Source organism: Pteropus vampyrus, unplaced genomic scaffold, assembly GCF_000151845.1.
Source record: "Pteropus vampyrus isolate Shadow unplaced genomic scaffold, Pvam_2.0 Scaffold7, whole genome shotgun sequence".
Lineage (NCBI taxonomy): Eukaryota > Metazoa > Chordata > Mammalia > Chiroptera > Pteropodidae > Pteropus > Pteropus vampyrus.
In genome coordinates, this window is record NW_011888788.1 from 15,388,671 (window position 1) to 15,403,427 (window position 14,757).

At 35.5% G+C, this 14,757-nt stretch overlaps 1 protein-coding gene across 9 annotated transcripts in view; it reads left to right on the top strand.

The window, feature by feature from the left end:
• CFAP61 (cilia and flagella associated protein 61) overlaps positions 1-14,757 on the top strand; it is a 296,212-nt gene that overhangs the window by 120,712 nt on the left and 160,743 nt on the right. For 8 of the 9 annotated variants that reach the window (XM_023537747.1, XM_023537742.1, XM_023537746.1 and 5 more), the window contains 2 exons: positions 10,243-10,369; positions 12,301-12,378. In XM_023537747.1, the coding sequence (XP_023393515.1) occupies positions 10,243-10,369; positions 12,301-12,378 (205 nt within the window). The remainder of the gene's footprint in view (positions 1-10,242; positions 10,370-12,300; positions 12,379-14,757) is intronic. The other variant, XM_023537741.1, reaches the window with a different exon arrangement.

Consider the following 14,757-nt stretch of genomic DNA (forward strand, 5'->3'; position numbering starts at 1 on the left):
AGCCTCAGAAGTGTTAGCAAAACCATGACATTGTAATCAGTAGAAATCATGGATATTTTCATATCACATTACAGTTGTTGCTGATATTGCAAAACGTGTATGCTCATCCTACTTTAAAATTTCAACAAATGTGTTTTCAACCAGAACTTGTTATTCAATGTGTTAATGAAAAGATACAGATATCACTAAAACACACATTTTTTAACATTTTGATAACCATATTTCAATATAATTTGTTGTCTTTTATTTTACACATTTAAAAACATTAGTCTGAGAAGGGGCCCCTAGCATTACCAGACTGTCAAAGGGGTCTATGGCATGCAAAAGTTTTAGACCACTGACAGAGGGCCTCTTTTCCTCCTCATGCTGTGAGCTGTCTCAGAGTACCATAACCACATTTCAGCCCACAGGGAAGGATAGAAAGAGAAGTGGAGGGAAGCATTTTTCTCTTAAGGAATTTATATCACTCTGTTCATAGTCTGTGGTCAAGAAATTGATTGCATGGTCCTACCTAATTGCAAGGGAGACTGGGGGATGGTAGTTCAGGCCTGTGCCCAGCGAAAACTCAGTTGATCCAGTTATTAAAAAGAAGGAGGGGGAAAAGGATATTGAGGAACCATCATACCTAGTTTTTATTTTGCATATGTATAGAAGTTCTGGAAAAGTACGTAGAGCTTTATTAACTTTATGTCCCTCTGGGAAGCAAGACCAGGAGGTTGGGGTATGTGTAGATGGGGACTTACTTTTTACTTTGTATCTATTGGTTCTGTTTGATTTGTTTTCACTAACAAACTTTTTTTTTAGAGTAATTTTAGGTTCACAATAAAATTGACCAGAAAGTACAGAGGGTTCCTATATACCCCTTCTCCACTTCGCCACACAGACTCTCCCACAATTAATATCCTATGTCAGAGTTATACCATTTGTTACCATGGATGAATCTAATGACTCATTATTTATCAACCAAAGTCCATAGTTTACATGAGGGTCCACTCTTTCTGTTGCAGATTCTCTAGGTTTTTGACAAGTGTATCTACTATTATAGTATTATACAGAGTAGTTTCTAAAAGTCCTCTCTGCTCTGTCTGTTTATCTCTTTCTCTTTCCCCACTACTTCTGGCAACCGCTGAGTTTTTAAATTGCCTCCATGGTTTTGCCTTTTCCAGAATATTATAAAGGTAGTAGAATCTTATAGTATGTTGACTTTACAGATTAGCCTCTTTCACTTAGTAATATACATTTTAAAGTTTATCCATGTCTTTTCATGGTTTCATAGCTCATTTCTTTTTAGTGTTGAGTAATATCTCATTTTCTGGATGTGCCACAATTTATCCATTCATCTACTGAAGGACTTCTTGGTTATTTCCAAGTTTGGACAATTATGAATAAAGCTGCTATAAACATTAGTGTGCAGGTTTTTGTGTGGATGTAAGTTTTCACTCATTTGGGTAAAATATCAAAGAGCACAATTTTGGATCGTATGATAAGAGTGTTTAGTTTTGTCAAAAACTGCCAAACTGTCTTCCAAAATGGCTGTACCATTTCACATTTCCATCAGCATTGAATGAGAATTCCTGTTATTTCATATCCTTACCACCATTTGGCATTGTCAGTGTTTTCAATTTTTTCCATTCTAATAGGTGTGTAGTGGTATCTTGTTGTTTCAATTTGTAATCCCATAATGACATATGGTATTGAGCATCTTTTCATATGCTATTTGCCATCTGAGTATCTATTTTGGTGAAGTGTATGTTGAGATTGTTTGCCCATTTTTAAATGGGATGATTCATTTCTGTTTGATTTTTGAAAAATCATGGGCATGCATTACTTTTATAATAGGAAATAGTTAATTTTTTGTACACTGGGATTTTAAATTTTATTATAACTCAAGTAGAATTTTTATTAAGATGTATTTTACACCCTCTGCATTCTTAAGTAGAGTGTATTGGTGACATTTTCTTATGACTTGGAATTATCCATAAATAAACACACTGGAGATGGAGAGCAACCAGATGACATGGGATCTGACAGGTCATGAGTCTGGCTGTAGTAGTGGCCTCCTTCTTAGTGGCTTAATTACTTAATTAACATTCATATTCATTTCTCTCACACTCTCTCTTTTTACTATGAACATGTATTGCTTTTATTAAAAATATAATAAGATTTTCATTACTCATCTGGAAATTAGTCCTGTTTGCAGCAGAGCCTCGACTTTGTAAGCATTTGTATTGTCAGCCTCATTTTTAAAATTACTTATATATGAAGTTGGAGCAATTATTTACACATGGGTACTTTTCTGAAAGTTAAAGACTCACACAATCCCACCCACTAATGAGTCAACAGCAGTCAAGGCTCAACTACAACAGGAAGTCACACACAATCCACATCAGGGACACTCCCAGTGTAGGTGATCAGATAGACTATGCCCCTGGGCCTCACAGGACACCTGCTACCTAAGGCCACCCAGCCAAGAGGAGGAGACATAGCAGATCGACCTAATACATAGAAACAAACAAAGAGGCAGTGAAAATAAGGAAACAAAGAAATATATCCTAAATAAAAGAACAGGAGAAAATTCCAGAAAAAAACTAAATTAAATTGCAGCAAGCAACCTACTAGATACAGAGTTCAAAACACTGGTTATAAGGATGCTCAGTCAACTTAGGGGAACAATAGATGATCTCATTGAGAACTTCAGTGAAGTAAGCAAAAAAAGACATAGAAACCATAAAAAGAACCAGTCAGAAATGAAGACTACAATAACTCGAAAAATACACTAGAAAGAATCAACAGCAGAGTAGATGAAGCAAAGGATCAAATTAGTGATTTGGAAGGCAAGGTAGCAGAAAACACCAAATCAGAACAGCAAAAAGAAAAAAGACTCCAAAAAAATAAGGATAGCGTAAGAGGCCTCTGGGAAAATATCAAGTGTACCAATATTCGCATCATAAGGGTACCAGAAGGAGAAGAGGAGAGCAAGGGACTGAGAACCTATTTGAAGAAATAATGACTGAAAAATTCCCTAACCTGCCAAAGGAAATAGACGTACAAGTCCAAGAAGTTCAGAGAATGCCAAACGAGATGAACCCAAACAGGCCCACACCAAGACACATTATAATTAAAATGCTAAAGGTGAAAGACAAAGAGAGAATCTTAAAAGCAGCAAGAGAAAAGCAATTAGTTACCGACAAGCGCACTCTCGTAAGACTGTCAGCTGATTTTTCAACAGAAACTTTGCAGGCCAGAAGGGATTGGTACCCAATATTCAAAGTGATGAAGAGCAAGAACCTACAACCAAGACTGCTCTACCCAAAAAGGCTATGATTAAATTTAAGGTGAGATAAAGAGCTTCCTAGACACAAAAAAGCTAAAGGAATTCATCACCACCAAGCTAGTATTGTAAGAAATGTTAAAGAGATTTTTTAAGAAGAAGAATGGGGGATAGGGGTGAACATAAATATGAATAATAAAATGGCAATAACTATGTACCTATTAATAATCACTTTATATGTAAATGGATTAAATGCCCCAATTAAAAGACATAAGATAGCTGAATGGATTAATAAACAAGACCCATGCATATGCTGTCTACAAGAGACCTACTTCAGACTGAAAGACACACAGGCTGAAAGTAAAGGGATGGAAAAAGGTATTTCACGCAAATGGAAACAAAAAAAACTGCAGTAGTATACTCATATCAGACAAAATAGACTTTAAACAAAGGCTATAGTAAGACAAAAAGGACATTACATAATGATAAAAGAATCAATCCAATAAGAGGATATAACCCTAGTAAACATTTGTGCACCCAACATAGGAGCACCTAAATATAGAAAGCAAATATTGATGAGAATAAAGGGAGAGAGATCAACAGTAATACAGTCATAGTAGGGGACTTTAACATTCTATTGATACTAGTGGACAGCTCTTCCAGATAGAAAATCAACAAGGAAACAAAATCCTTTAGTGATACACTAGGCTAGATGTATTTAATTGATATTTTGAGAGTATTTCACCCCAAAGCAGCAGGATATACATTTTTTTTCATGCGCACATGAAACATTTTCCAAGGTAGACTACATGTTAGGCCACAAAACAAGTCTCAAGAAATTTAAGAAGATTGTAATCATATCAAGCACCTTCTCTGACCACAATGGTGTGAAACTAGAAATCAATTACAAGAAAAAACTGAAAAACACACAGACACATGGAGGCTAAATAAGATGATACTAAACAGTGAATGAGTTAACAATGAGATCGAGGAAGAAATAAAGACATACCCTGAGACTAATGAAAATGAAAACACAATGATCCATAATCTAGATACGGTGATAGCAGTCACAAGAAGGAAATTTATAGCAATACAGGCCTACCTCAAGAAATAAGAAAAATCTCAAACAATCTAACCTTACACTTAAAGGAACAAGAAAAGAACAGCAAACAAAATCCAGCGTAAGTAGAAGGAAGGAAATAATAAAGGTCAGAGTGGAAACAAACAAAATAGAGTCTAGAAAAACAATGTGAAAGATCAATGAGACCAAGAGCTGATTCTTCGAAAAGATAAACAAAATTGATAAACTTTTAACTAGACTCATCAAAAAAAAAAAAGGACCCAAATAAATAAAATCGGAAACAAAAGGGGAGGTGACAACTGACACCACAGAAATACAAAGGATTATAGGAAAATACTATTAGCAATTATATGCCAACAAATTGGACAGTCTGGAAGAAGAAATGGATAAATTTCTAGAAACATACCATCTTACAAGACTGAGTTGAGAAGAAAGCAAATCTGAACTGACCAATTACTACTAATGAAATCAAATCAGTAATTTAAAAACTCCCAACAAACAAAAGTCATGGACCAGATGGCTTCACAGTTGAATTTTACCAAACATTCAAAGAAGAATTAACACCTATTCTTAAACTAATCCAAAAAATTCAAGAGAAGGAAGTCTCCCAGTCTTTTTCTATGAGGCCACCATTACCCTGATTCTAGAACCAGAGAAAGAAATTATAAAAAAAGAAAATTATAGGCCAATATGAACATAGATTTTTGCATCTATGTTCATCCCTGATGAACATAGATGCAAAAATCCTCAACAAAAGATTACATTAAAATTCAGCAATTCAGCAATACATTAAAGGGATTATATACTATGATCAAGTTGGATTTAACTGGAATGCAAGTTTGGTTCAACATCTCCAAATTAATTAATGTGATACACCACATAAACAAATTGAAAGATAAAAATCATATAAGCATATCAGTAGATGCAGAAAAAGTATTTGACAAAACCTAGCATCCATTTATGATAAAAACTCTCAGCAAAATGAGAATAGAGGGAACATACCTTCACATAATACAGGCCATATATGACAAAGCCACAGCTACCATCATACTCAGTGGTGAAAAGCTAAAAGCATTTTTTTAAGATCAAGAACAAGATGAAGATGTCCACTTATACCACTTTTATGCAATGTAATATTAGAAGTCCCAGCCACAGCAATCAGACAAGAAAAAGAAATAAAAGGCATTCAAATTGGAAAGGAAAAAGTAAAACTGTAATTATTTGCAGGTTCTCTATATATAGAGAGCCCTAAAGATTCCACCAAAACTATTAGTATGATAAATGAATTCAGTAAAGTAACAGGATACAAAATTAATATTCAGAAATAAGTTGCATTTTTTATACTAATAATGAACTATTAGGAAGAAAAATTAAGAAAACAATCCCATGTACAATTGCATCAAAAAAATACCTAGGAATAATTTAACCAAGGAGATAAAAGACCTATACTCTGAAAATTATGACATTGAAGAAAAAAACTGAAGAAGATACAAATAAATGGATAAATGTAACATGCTCATGGATAGGAAGAATTAACACTGTTACAATGTCCCTACTACCTAAAGCAATCTATATATTCAATGCAATCCATATCAAAATACCAGTCATATTTTTCACAGAACTGGATCAAATAATCCTAAGATTTACATAGAACCACAGAATAACCACAATAACCACAGCCTCCCAATAACCACAGCAATTTTGAGAAAGAAGAACACAGTTGGAGGCATCATGCTTCCAGATATCAAACTATACTACAGGGCTATACTAATCAAAACTAGCACAAAAACAGACACATAGATCAATGGAGCAGAATAGAGAGCCCAGAAGTAAACCCATGCCTAGTATGTCATTTAACCTATGACTAAGGAAACAAGAATATGCAATGGGGTAAAGACAGTCTATTCAATAAATGGTGTTGAGAGAACTGGTATATTTCCTTGGACAAGGAAAACAAACAAACAAAATAAATAAGACTACATCATACTAAAAAATTTTTGAACAGCAAAGGAAACCATTAATAAAACGAAAAGACAACCTACTGAATGGGAGAAGATATTTGCCAATGATACATCTGATAAGGGATTAATATCCAAAATTTATGAAGAACTCATACAACTCAACACCAGAACAACAACAACAAAAAAATTTGATTAAAAAATGGGCAGAGGATCTGAACAGGAATTTTTGAAAGAGGACATACAATAGACATATGAAAAGATGTTCAACATCACTAATCATCAGGGAAATGCAAATTAAAAACAATGAGATAACACCTCATACCTGTCAGAATGGCTGTCAGCAATATATAAAAAAAACAAGTGTTGGCCAGGATGTGGAGAAAAGGGAACCCTCATGCACTGTTGGTGGGATTGCAAATTGGTACAGCCCCTGTGAAAAAGTGTGGAGGTTCCTCAAAAAATTAAAAATACAACTACTTTATTATCCAGCAATTTCACTTCTGGCTATTTATCTGAAGAAATCCAAAACACTAATTTGAAACAATATATGCATCTTTATGTTCACTGCAGTGCCATTTACAATAGCCAAAATGTGGAAGCAACCGAAGTGCCCATCAATAGATGATTAGATAAAGAAGAAATGATACATATATCCAATGGAATATTACTTGGCCATAAAAAATGAAATCTTATCATTTGTGACAACCTGGATGGATGTAGAGAGCATTATTCTAAGTGAAATAAGTCAGAGAGAGACAAATACCATATGATTTCACTTGTATGTGGAATCTAAAGAAGAAAATAGATGAACAAACAAAATAGAAACAGATTCAAAGATACAGAGAACAAACTCATGATTGCCAGATGGGAGTGGGTTGGGGGCTGGATGAAAAAGTTGAAGGAATTAAGTACAAATTGGTAGTTACAAAACAGTCACAGGGAGGTGAACTACAGCATAAGAAATATAGTCAATAATATTGCAATAACTATGTGTAGTGCCAGGTGGATGCTAGACTAATTGGGGGAATCACTTCATAAATTACATAAATGTCCAACCACTGTGCTGTTTGTGTTTTTGTGATACCTGGCAGTAAAACAGCCTTATATTTCACTAAACATTTACTGAGCAACACTCTGGGCTAGAAAAAGGCCTGGCCTTTCAGAGTTGACCATGATGTGATCTGAACTTTGAGCCTTGTCAGGGGGAAGATGGTCACAATCCAGAAAGCAAAAGATATCATAATAGAGATATGCAAAAATATTACACATTTATTCACTCTCCAGCCATCTACAACACTTAATAACCCAGTTGTTGCATTTATCTTATATAGAAGCATAGGGAATAATAGTCTATGGCCATCAACATTCAAGCTGCATAATCCAGTCATTTAACAAATATTCATGAAGCAGTTATTATGTGCCAGGCATTGTTCTAGCCAGAGGGGTGCAGCAATGAGCAACTAGACCAGAATTCTTATTCTCATGAAGTTTTATTTTAGTGGGAGGTGAGAAACAGTGAGCAAAATAAATAGAAGTTAGAAAGTACTATGGAGAAAAATAGAGCAGGTTAGGAAAGTGTCAGAGTTTCTAAATTTTTAATAGGGCAATCAGGATTAGGGAAGGCCTCATTGAGAGGATGAATTTTGAGCAAACACTGATGTTGAGGTGAGAGAAAAAGGCTTGCATATTTGTGGTGGAGGAGGCAGAATTCCAAGGAAGAATGGCTGATAAGGGAGTGTGCCTGGAAGATTTGGAGAACAGCAGGGAGGCCTGTGAAGGGAGCAGGGAAAGCAAGAAGCTGACTATTTGGTGATGAGTCAGGAGGAGAAATCCCAGAGAGAGGGCACAGGAAGGAAGCTCCCATCTTGGAAGGGCTCTTAGCCATTCTAGCACTTGGGCTTTTACTTGGAGTGAGATTGGAATCATAGCTGGGGTTCTTAACTTTGGTCTGTGGGTTGAATTCAGGGTGAAAATTACATCTTTATTTCCGTAAAGCTCAACTGAAATTTAACATTTCCTTCCATTGTCAAAGCAGGCAACAAACCACAATAGAATCAGTAGTACCTGTAACTTTCTTTTAAATTGAAATGACAGCCATTTCCCTATCACATTACAGGATTTGCATATATCTTCATATATTATTTATGGCTTCAAATATTATTTATGCTCATCTACAGAGCATTATTATACTACTACCGAATCATGTTACTTAATGATTCCTATTCTTTCCTCCCCTAGCTCCCTGGCATCTAATTTACTTTTTGTCTCTATAAATTTACCTACTCTGGACATTTCAGATACATGGATTATACAATATGTGGCCTTTGTATGTGGTTTCTTTCACTTAGTATAATGATTCAAGATTCATCCATGTTGTGACGTGTCAGTACTTCATTCCTTTTTATGGCTGACTAATATTCCATTGTATGGATAGATCACATTTTGTTTATCCATTCAGAAGTTGTTGGCTCTTTATGTTCTTTCCATCTTGGGGCTATTATAAATAATGCTGCTATGAATATTTATGGACAAGATTTTTTGTCGGTGGACATATGTTTTTAATTCCCTTGGATACTTCCTAGTACTTTTGTGATCTTGTTTTTTACATTTACATCTTTAATTCATCTGAACTAGATTTTGGTGTAAGGTGGCTGTATCAGAACCAAGTTCTTATCCTTAACTTAAAAATTATTCATAAATATAATTGTGATATTAATTGATAATTTTTATACCAGCTAATTTTAAATGTAGATTATTCTTTGCAAATAAACCACTCTGTCCATAGTATAGGAGCATGCATTAAAACTTAAGCACAAATATTCACTATAATTGAAAATTAAGTCAGTTAGAATATTTTACTTTATTTTAATATTGGGAAGAATAGCACTGTTCAATTTAATAATAATACCCAAATAACTAGAGAGCTTTCAGTGCAAGGCCACTACATAATATGCAGGTCCCATTACAAAATGAAAATGTGGGGCTCTAGCCTAAGATGGAGAAACTATCTCCCCTTCCCATGAGCCCAATGCTCCAATGCATGGCAAACAGGCATCCCCCAACAGCTGTCAACCTTTGCTCTAGGATGCACAAAATACCTGGGCAGGGGATGAGTAAGAGGTCCATGCTGAGTTGCCAGCTGAACATGCCACGGCACTGCAGCCCCAGATTGGGACGTCCACCACCTTACTCTGACTAGAGACTCCACTGGACATGCTGCCCCCTGATCCTTTCCATACCTGTGTTCAGGACGCCACTGAGGGTGGAGTATGGTGGTTGAATGTGGGCCTTCCTCACTGATGCAACCGGGGATGGAAACCCAGTTGTCACCTCTGGGAGGGTGACAGCAGTAATGGGGCAGGGATGGAGAGACCCCCCTTGGGGCCCAGTGTGCCAAGGACAGGAAACAGATGGGAGAGAACCCATTGTGGAGTGATTATGAGAGATGGGTACTACGTGTGAACCAAGGCTCCATTGTCTTACTTGACTTCACATAAAAACACAAAATCGAAGATAAAATTATTAAGAATTAAGACTTATGAAACCGAAGTTCAGTGTAATTTCTTAACTTCTTAACTTCTAAAAATTTGGGGAAGAATTTGGCTTTGTATATGAAGTACAAATGAAATAAAGCATGGTGCTGAACATATTAAATGAATTTAAAGTGTAACTTGGTATTATCTCTGGTTAATGGCATTATCAGTGATTTTTACCTTATTTTTTGCACATTTTTTATGTTTTTTTTTTTTTTGCAGGTCTTTTAGGATGAAATGAGTTACTTTTATAATTAATTAAACCCCAATGTTATGCAAAGACATTTCACAGATACTATTTTATATAAATGTGACATGTTATAATTCCGTCTCCATTTCTTTGGGGGAAGGAATATGTATTACTTTAACCTAAAAAATGCATTTCTTTTTACCCAGGACCATTAATATAAGATTAGCCAATTTATCAGATACTCCTGGTGTTGAAAATCTTGTCAGCACCCTCATGCTAAAAACAAGCATCTTGGAGGATTTAAAGCAATACAATGAGGCTCGCAGAGACCCTGTAAGTACTTGCTATGACCATACTGGCTTCCTTTTCTTTATGCTGTTGGGTCATTATGATCCATGTTGATTCAACTCTGAAGTTTCCTTGGACCTAAGTCGGAGAATCATGTGGTGGGGAGTGGCAGAGCGGGGTTGGAAGATAGGAGCAAGAAGAGAAAAACAAAAAAGCTGAAGTTTAAGGAAGTGAGGCTTTTCTCACTGGTGGCCCCAAGGGGGCTGATAAGATACCCTAAATCCTTATCATGGGGATGGAAAACTTGGGACTTGATTCAGACAAGTATCACAAAATGAGATTAATCCCAGTGCTTAGAATAGGCAGAGGGTAGTGAATGGTAATGAATGGTGGCTCAGGAATCTTTCGGTGCCTGGTGCTCAACTTAGCAGCACTGGATATCAAACTTAGGACATGGGACCCCATTTTACTCTACTGGATGCCGAGTCTATCTTACACCCTTTTTTTGAGCTAGCTGTATCCTCAAGAGTTGAATGGGCTGGGAAAAATCCTGTCTGACAAATGTTGGGTTCTTTTTCTAGTACAGTAACTATATTTTTGCCATGGCAATGGGAAAGCTAGCAGTGGTTCTTACATTAACACTGCTTTTTTAAAGGTCTTGCAGTTAACCAGACATGGAACAATGCATGTAGTTGGAGAAATGCTTAGTTAATTTTTAAATAAATTTTATTTTTTAAATGTTATTGAAGTATAACCAGTGAATAGTTTGATGTACTTCACAATTTGAAGACACCATGTAACGAACACCTATCAATAAACAAACTAAACCTAGTGCACCAGAAGTCCCCCTCATGCTCTCATTCAATTACTTTCCCTCCAGGTTAATACCACCTTGACTTCTAAGACCATAGACTAGTTATGTCTGTTTTCGAACTTTATTTAAAGGAATCATGCAGTATGTTTTCTGATGTCAGCTTCTTTTACTCAGCAACAGGTTCGTGAGATTGATCCATATTGTGGCATAAAGTATTTTATTGCGTGAATATACCACAATTTGTTTCTTCATTCTACTGTTAAGGTCTTTTGGGAGTTCTCAGTTATTGGCTGTTTTGAATAAACCTTTTAGATCATTTTTAAGTCATCAAAAGGAAGATGCTAAACATCAAAACACAGTAAAACTTTTAATACTTATAAAGGCATTGAATTAAAATAAAACTTCCTCAAGCCCGTGTTATTTTTTGTTTTGTTTTGTTTTCATTTGTCTTGGTCTTCTTGGTCTTCTTGATTCTTCATTTTTTTTAGTTCGCCAACACGGTATGATGTAGTGCCTTGGTTCTCAAAATGTGGTCTAAGGAACCCTAGGGGTCTCTAAAACAAATTTTCAAGAGGTCTATGAGGTAAAAATCATTTTCATAATAAGAATAAGAAATTGGTATTTTTTCCTGCTATACTGATTTTAGCACCGATGGTGCAAAAGCAATGGATGGACAAAACCTCAAGAGCCTCAATGTGGGTCACGGCAGTGGCAGCAAACTTCCGAGTGGTCACCGAGTTCTTTTCTGCCACACACTCACAGTAACAACAGGAAAAGAAAACCCACAATGAGATATCACTACACAGCCAACAGAATAACTAAAATAGAAAAGAGTGACATCAGTAAATGCTGGCAAGGGTACCAGGAAATCACATCACTCATATGTTGCTGATGGGAATGTAAAATAGTACTGTCACTCTGGAAATGGTTGTTTCTTAAAAAAATGAAAATGAATCTATCATGTGACCTATCAATTACACTTAACCTTATAGGGTTGGAGTGAGGATTAAATGAACATAGGGAGAGCATTTAACTTAATACATGGCCCAAAGATGGCTCTGACTATCATTATGTGATCATGATTAAAACTCATTATTGACTGCTTACAGAAACATTAATAGCTACATTTTCAAGGGTCTTAAAGCATATGCTTATCTTTCAGGATGGAACACCACTGCAGGCATTTGTAGCTGATGTAGCAGAACAAATTGTTGGCATTGCAGTGATCAGAAATGAAATGGTAAATTGTAAAATGGATATTAATTTCCTTGATTGTGCCTTTTATATCATGAATTAGCACACAATGCCTCTTAAAGTTTCATTTTTACTTATTTAATATGAATGCCTTCTTTTTCTGAAGGATATAAATCATCATATGCTTGCATCCCACTTGGCAGCCTTTCAGATCTTCATTTATTTTCAGTTCAAAATGTTGAAAATATTACAAAAATACATGAAAATATTTGCATTCTAAAAATTCAAATAACTCCACCACTACCACCACCACCAAAAAAAAAAAAAAACCTCTACTGCTTTCCCCAAAGGATGATTACTATTGATATTTAGGCAATTTCTTCCAACATTCTTCCTTACACTTAATTACATCATATATGTGTGTGTATGTCTTTCTATCTGTCTGTTGTCAAGCGGACATCTGATTTTGTTTGTTCCCAATCCACAGCCAATTATTCCAAAATATTTATTATGGAGTAGTCTGTTCTTTCCCTACTGATTTAAAATGCCACCTTTACATTATTAATTTCCATGTGCCTGCGTCTATTTTTACTCTCTCTTCTGTTCCATGGATTTATTTATTGGTATCTATTGCATTATTATGTGCTTTGATTCTGGTAGGAGAGTCTTCTCTTGTTTATCTTCTTTTTTTTTAATTTTTTTGGTTTTACTTGGATATTTCCTTTTCCAAATAAACTTTGTAATACTTATTATGACTTTTTTTTTTGCACCTAAGTAGATTTTCTAGAATAATTTAGGCAGAATTACAATTAAAATATTGAGACTTCCCTTCTAGGAATATAGCTTCCTCTGTTTTTATTGTTGTTGAATTCTTTTGAGTTCTTCAGAAAAGTTTTGTGGCTTTTTTTTTTTGTATGGGTTTTGTGTGCCAGATATTTTGTCTACCCCTTCAGGTTCACTATCTGCCCTTCTCCATCCTGTTCTGTCTCAGGGAACCTAACCTGATGGGTAGCATCATGGGTACCTTTACCCTTTGGATTCCAATTAGGTTAGGCCAGTGGGCAACCCTGTTGCAAAGAAGGAAGGAGAGTGAGATTGGGATGCCTTTGCTAACTGGTCTCGCCACTGAATTCCCTGATCTTCTCAAGGCAGCCTCTTGTCTATGACTTTTATTGGATTCCAGTGACCACTACCTCTCATGCCACCTCCCTAGGGTGGTAATAGCTTGCAGTTGTTGCTACACTATCCTTACTGATTTCTCTAAACCCTACCCCCGCCCGTTGTAAATAGTCACTTTGTTAAACCCACTTCTAGTTACGCTAATTTGAACATACCATCTGTTTCCTGCTGAGACCCTGACAAATACAATCCTGGACATTTGTATTTTATTTCTACATGTTTTATATTTTTCTGTGTATTGTGAATAGATACTTCTTTTCATTATGCTTTCTAAATTTTTCTTTTGGTATGTTGGAAAACTACTAATATTCGTATTGTGACCTTATATCCAGCCACCTTTCTGAGGTCTTTTATTAGCTCTGAGAATTTTTCAATTGATGTTCCTTTCCAGCAGAGCATCACTTCTACTCTATTATACTGGTCAAAGCAGTTACAGGGCATGCTCAGATTCCATAGATGGAGAATGGACTTCAACTCTTGATGGGGATGTAGCAAGTTCACTCTGAAGAAAAGCATGTGGGATGCAAGATACTGTCATGACCATCTTTGGAAAATAGAATTTGCCGCATCTTCTTTTAAAAATATATATATCTTATTTCTTTTTCCGGTTTTATTGTATGTTTAGAACAATATTAAATAGTAGTGTTTATTTTTATTTTTAAAAAATTTTTAATTTAACTTAATTAAATTAAATTTAGTGTGTGTTCAGGTCCTCTGCCCATTTTTTTATTGGATCATTTGTTTTTCTGTTGTTATTAGTCATATGAGCTTTTTGTATATTTTGGATATTAGGCCCTTATCGGAGGTGTTGCTTGCAAATATATTTTCCCATATTTTTGGATGGTTGTCTCTTTACCTTGTTGACGATTTCTTTTGCTGAGCAGAAGCATTTTAGTTTGATGAAGTCCCATTCACTTATTTTAGCTTTTACTTCCCTTGCCTTTGAGGTCAAATTCATAAAATCCTCTTTATGTCCAAGGTCCTTCAGTTTAGTTCCTATATTTTCTTCTATGCACTGTTTCGTGTCTTATATTCAGGTCCTTAATCTATTTTGAGTTAATTTTGGTGTGTGGTGATAGACAACAGTTTAGTTTCATTCTTTTGCGGTGGCTTTCCAGTTTTCCTAGCACCATTTATTGAAGAGGCTTTCTTTTCTCCACTGTATGGTTTTGGCTTTTTCGTTGAAAATTATTTGCCCATATAAATATGGGTTTACTTCTGGACTCTCGATTCTGTTCCACTGGTT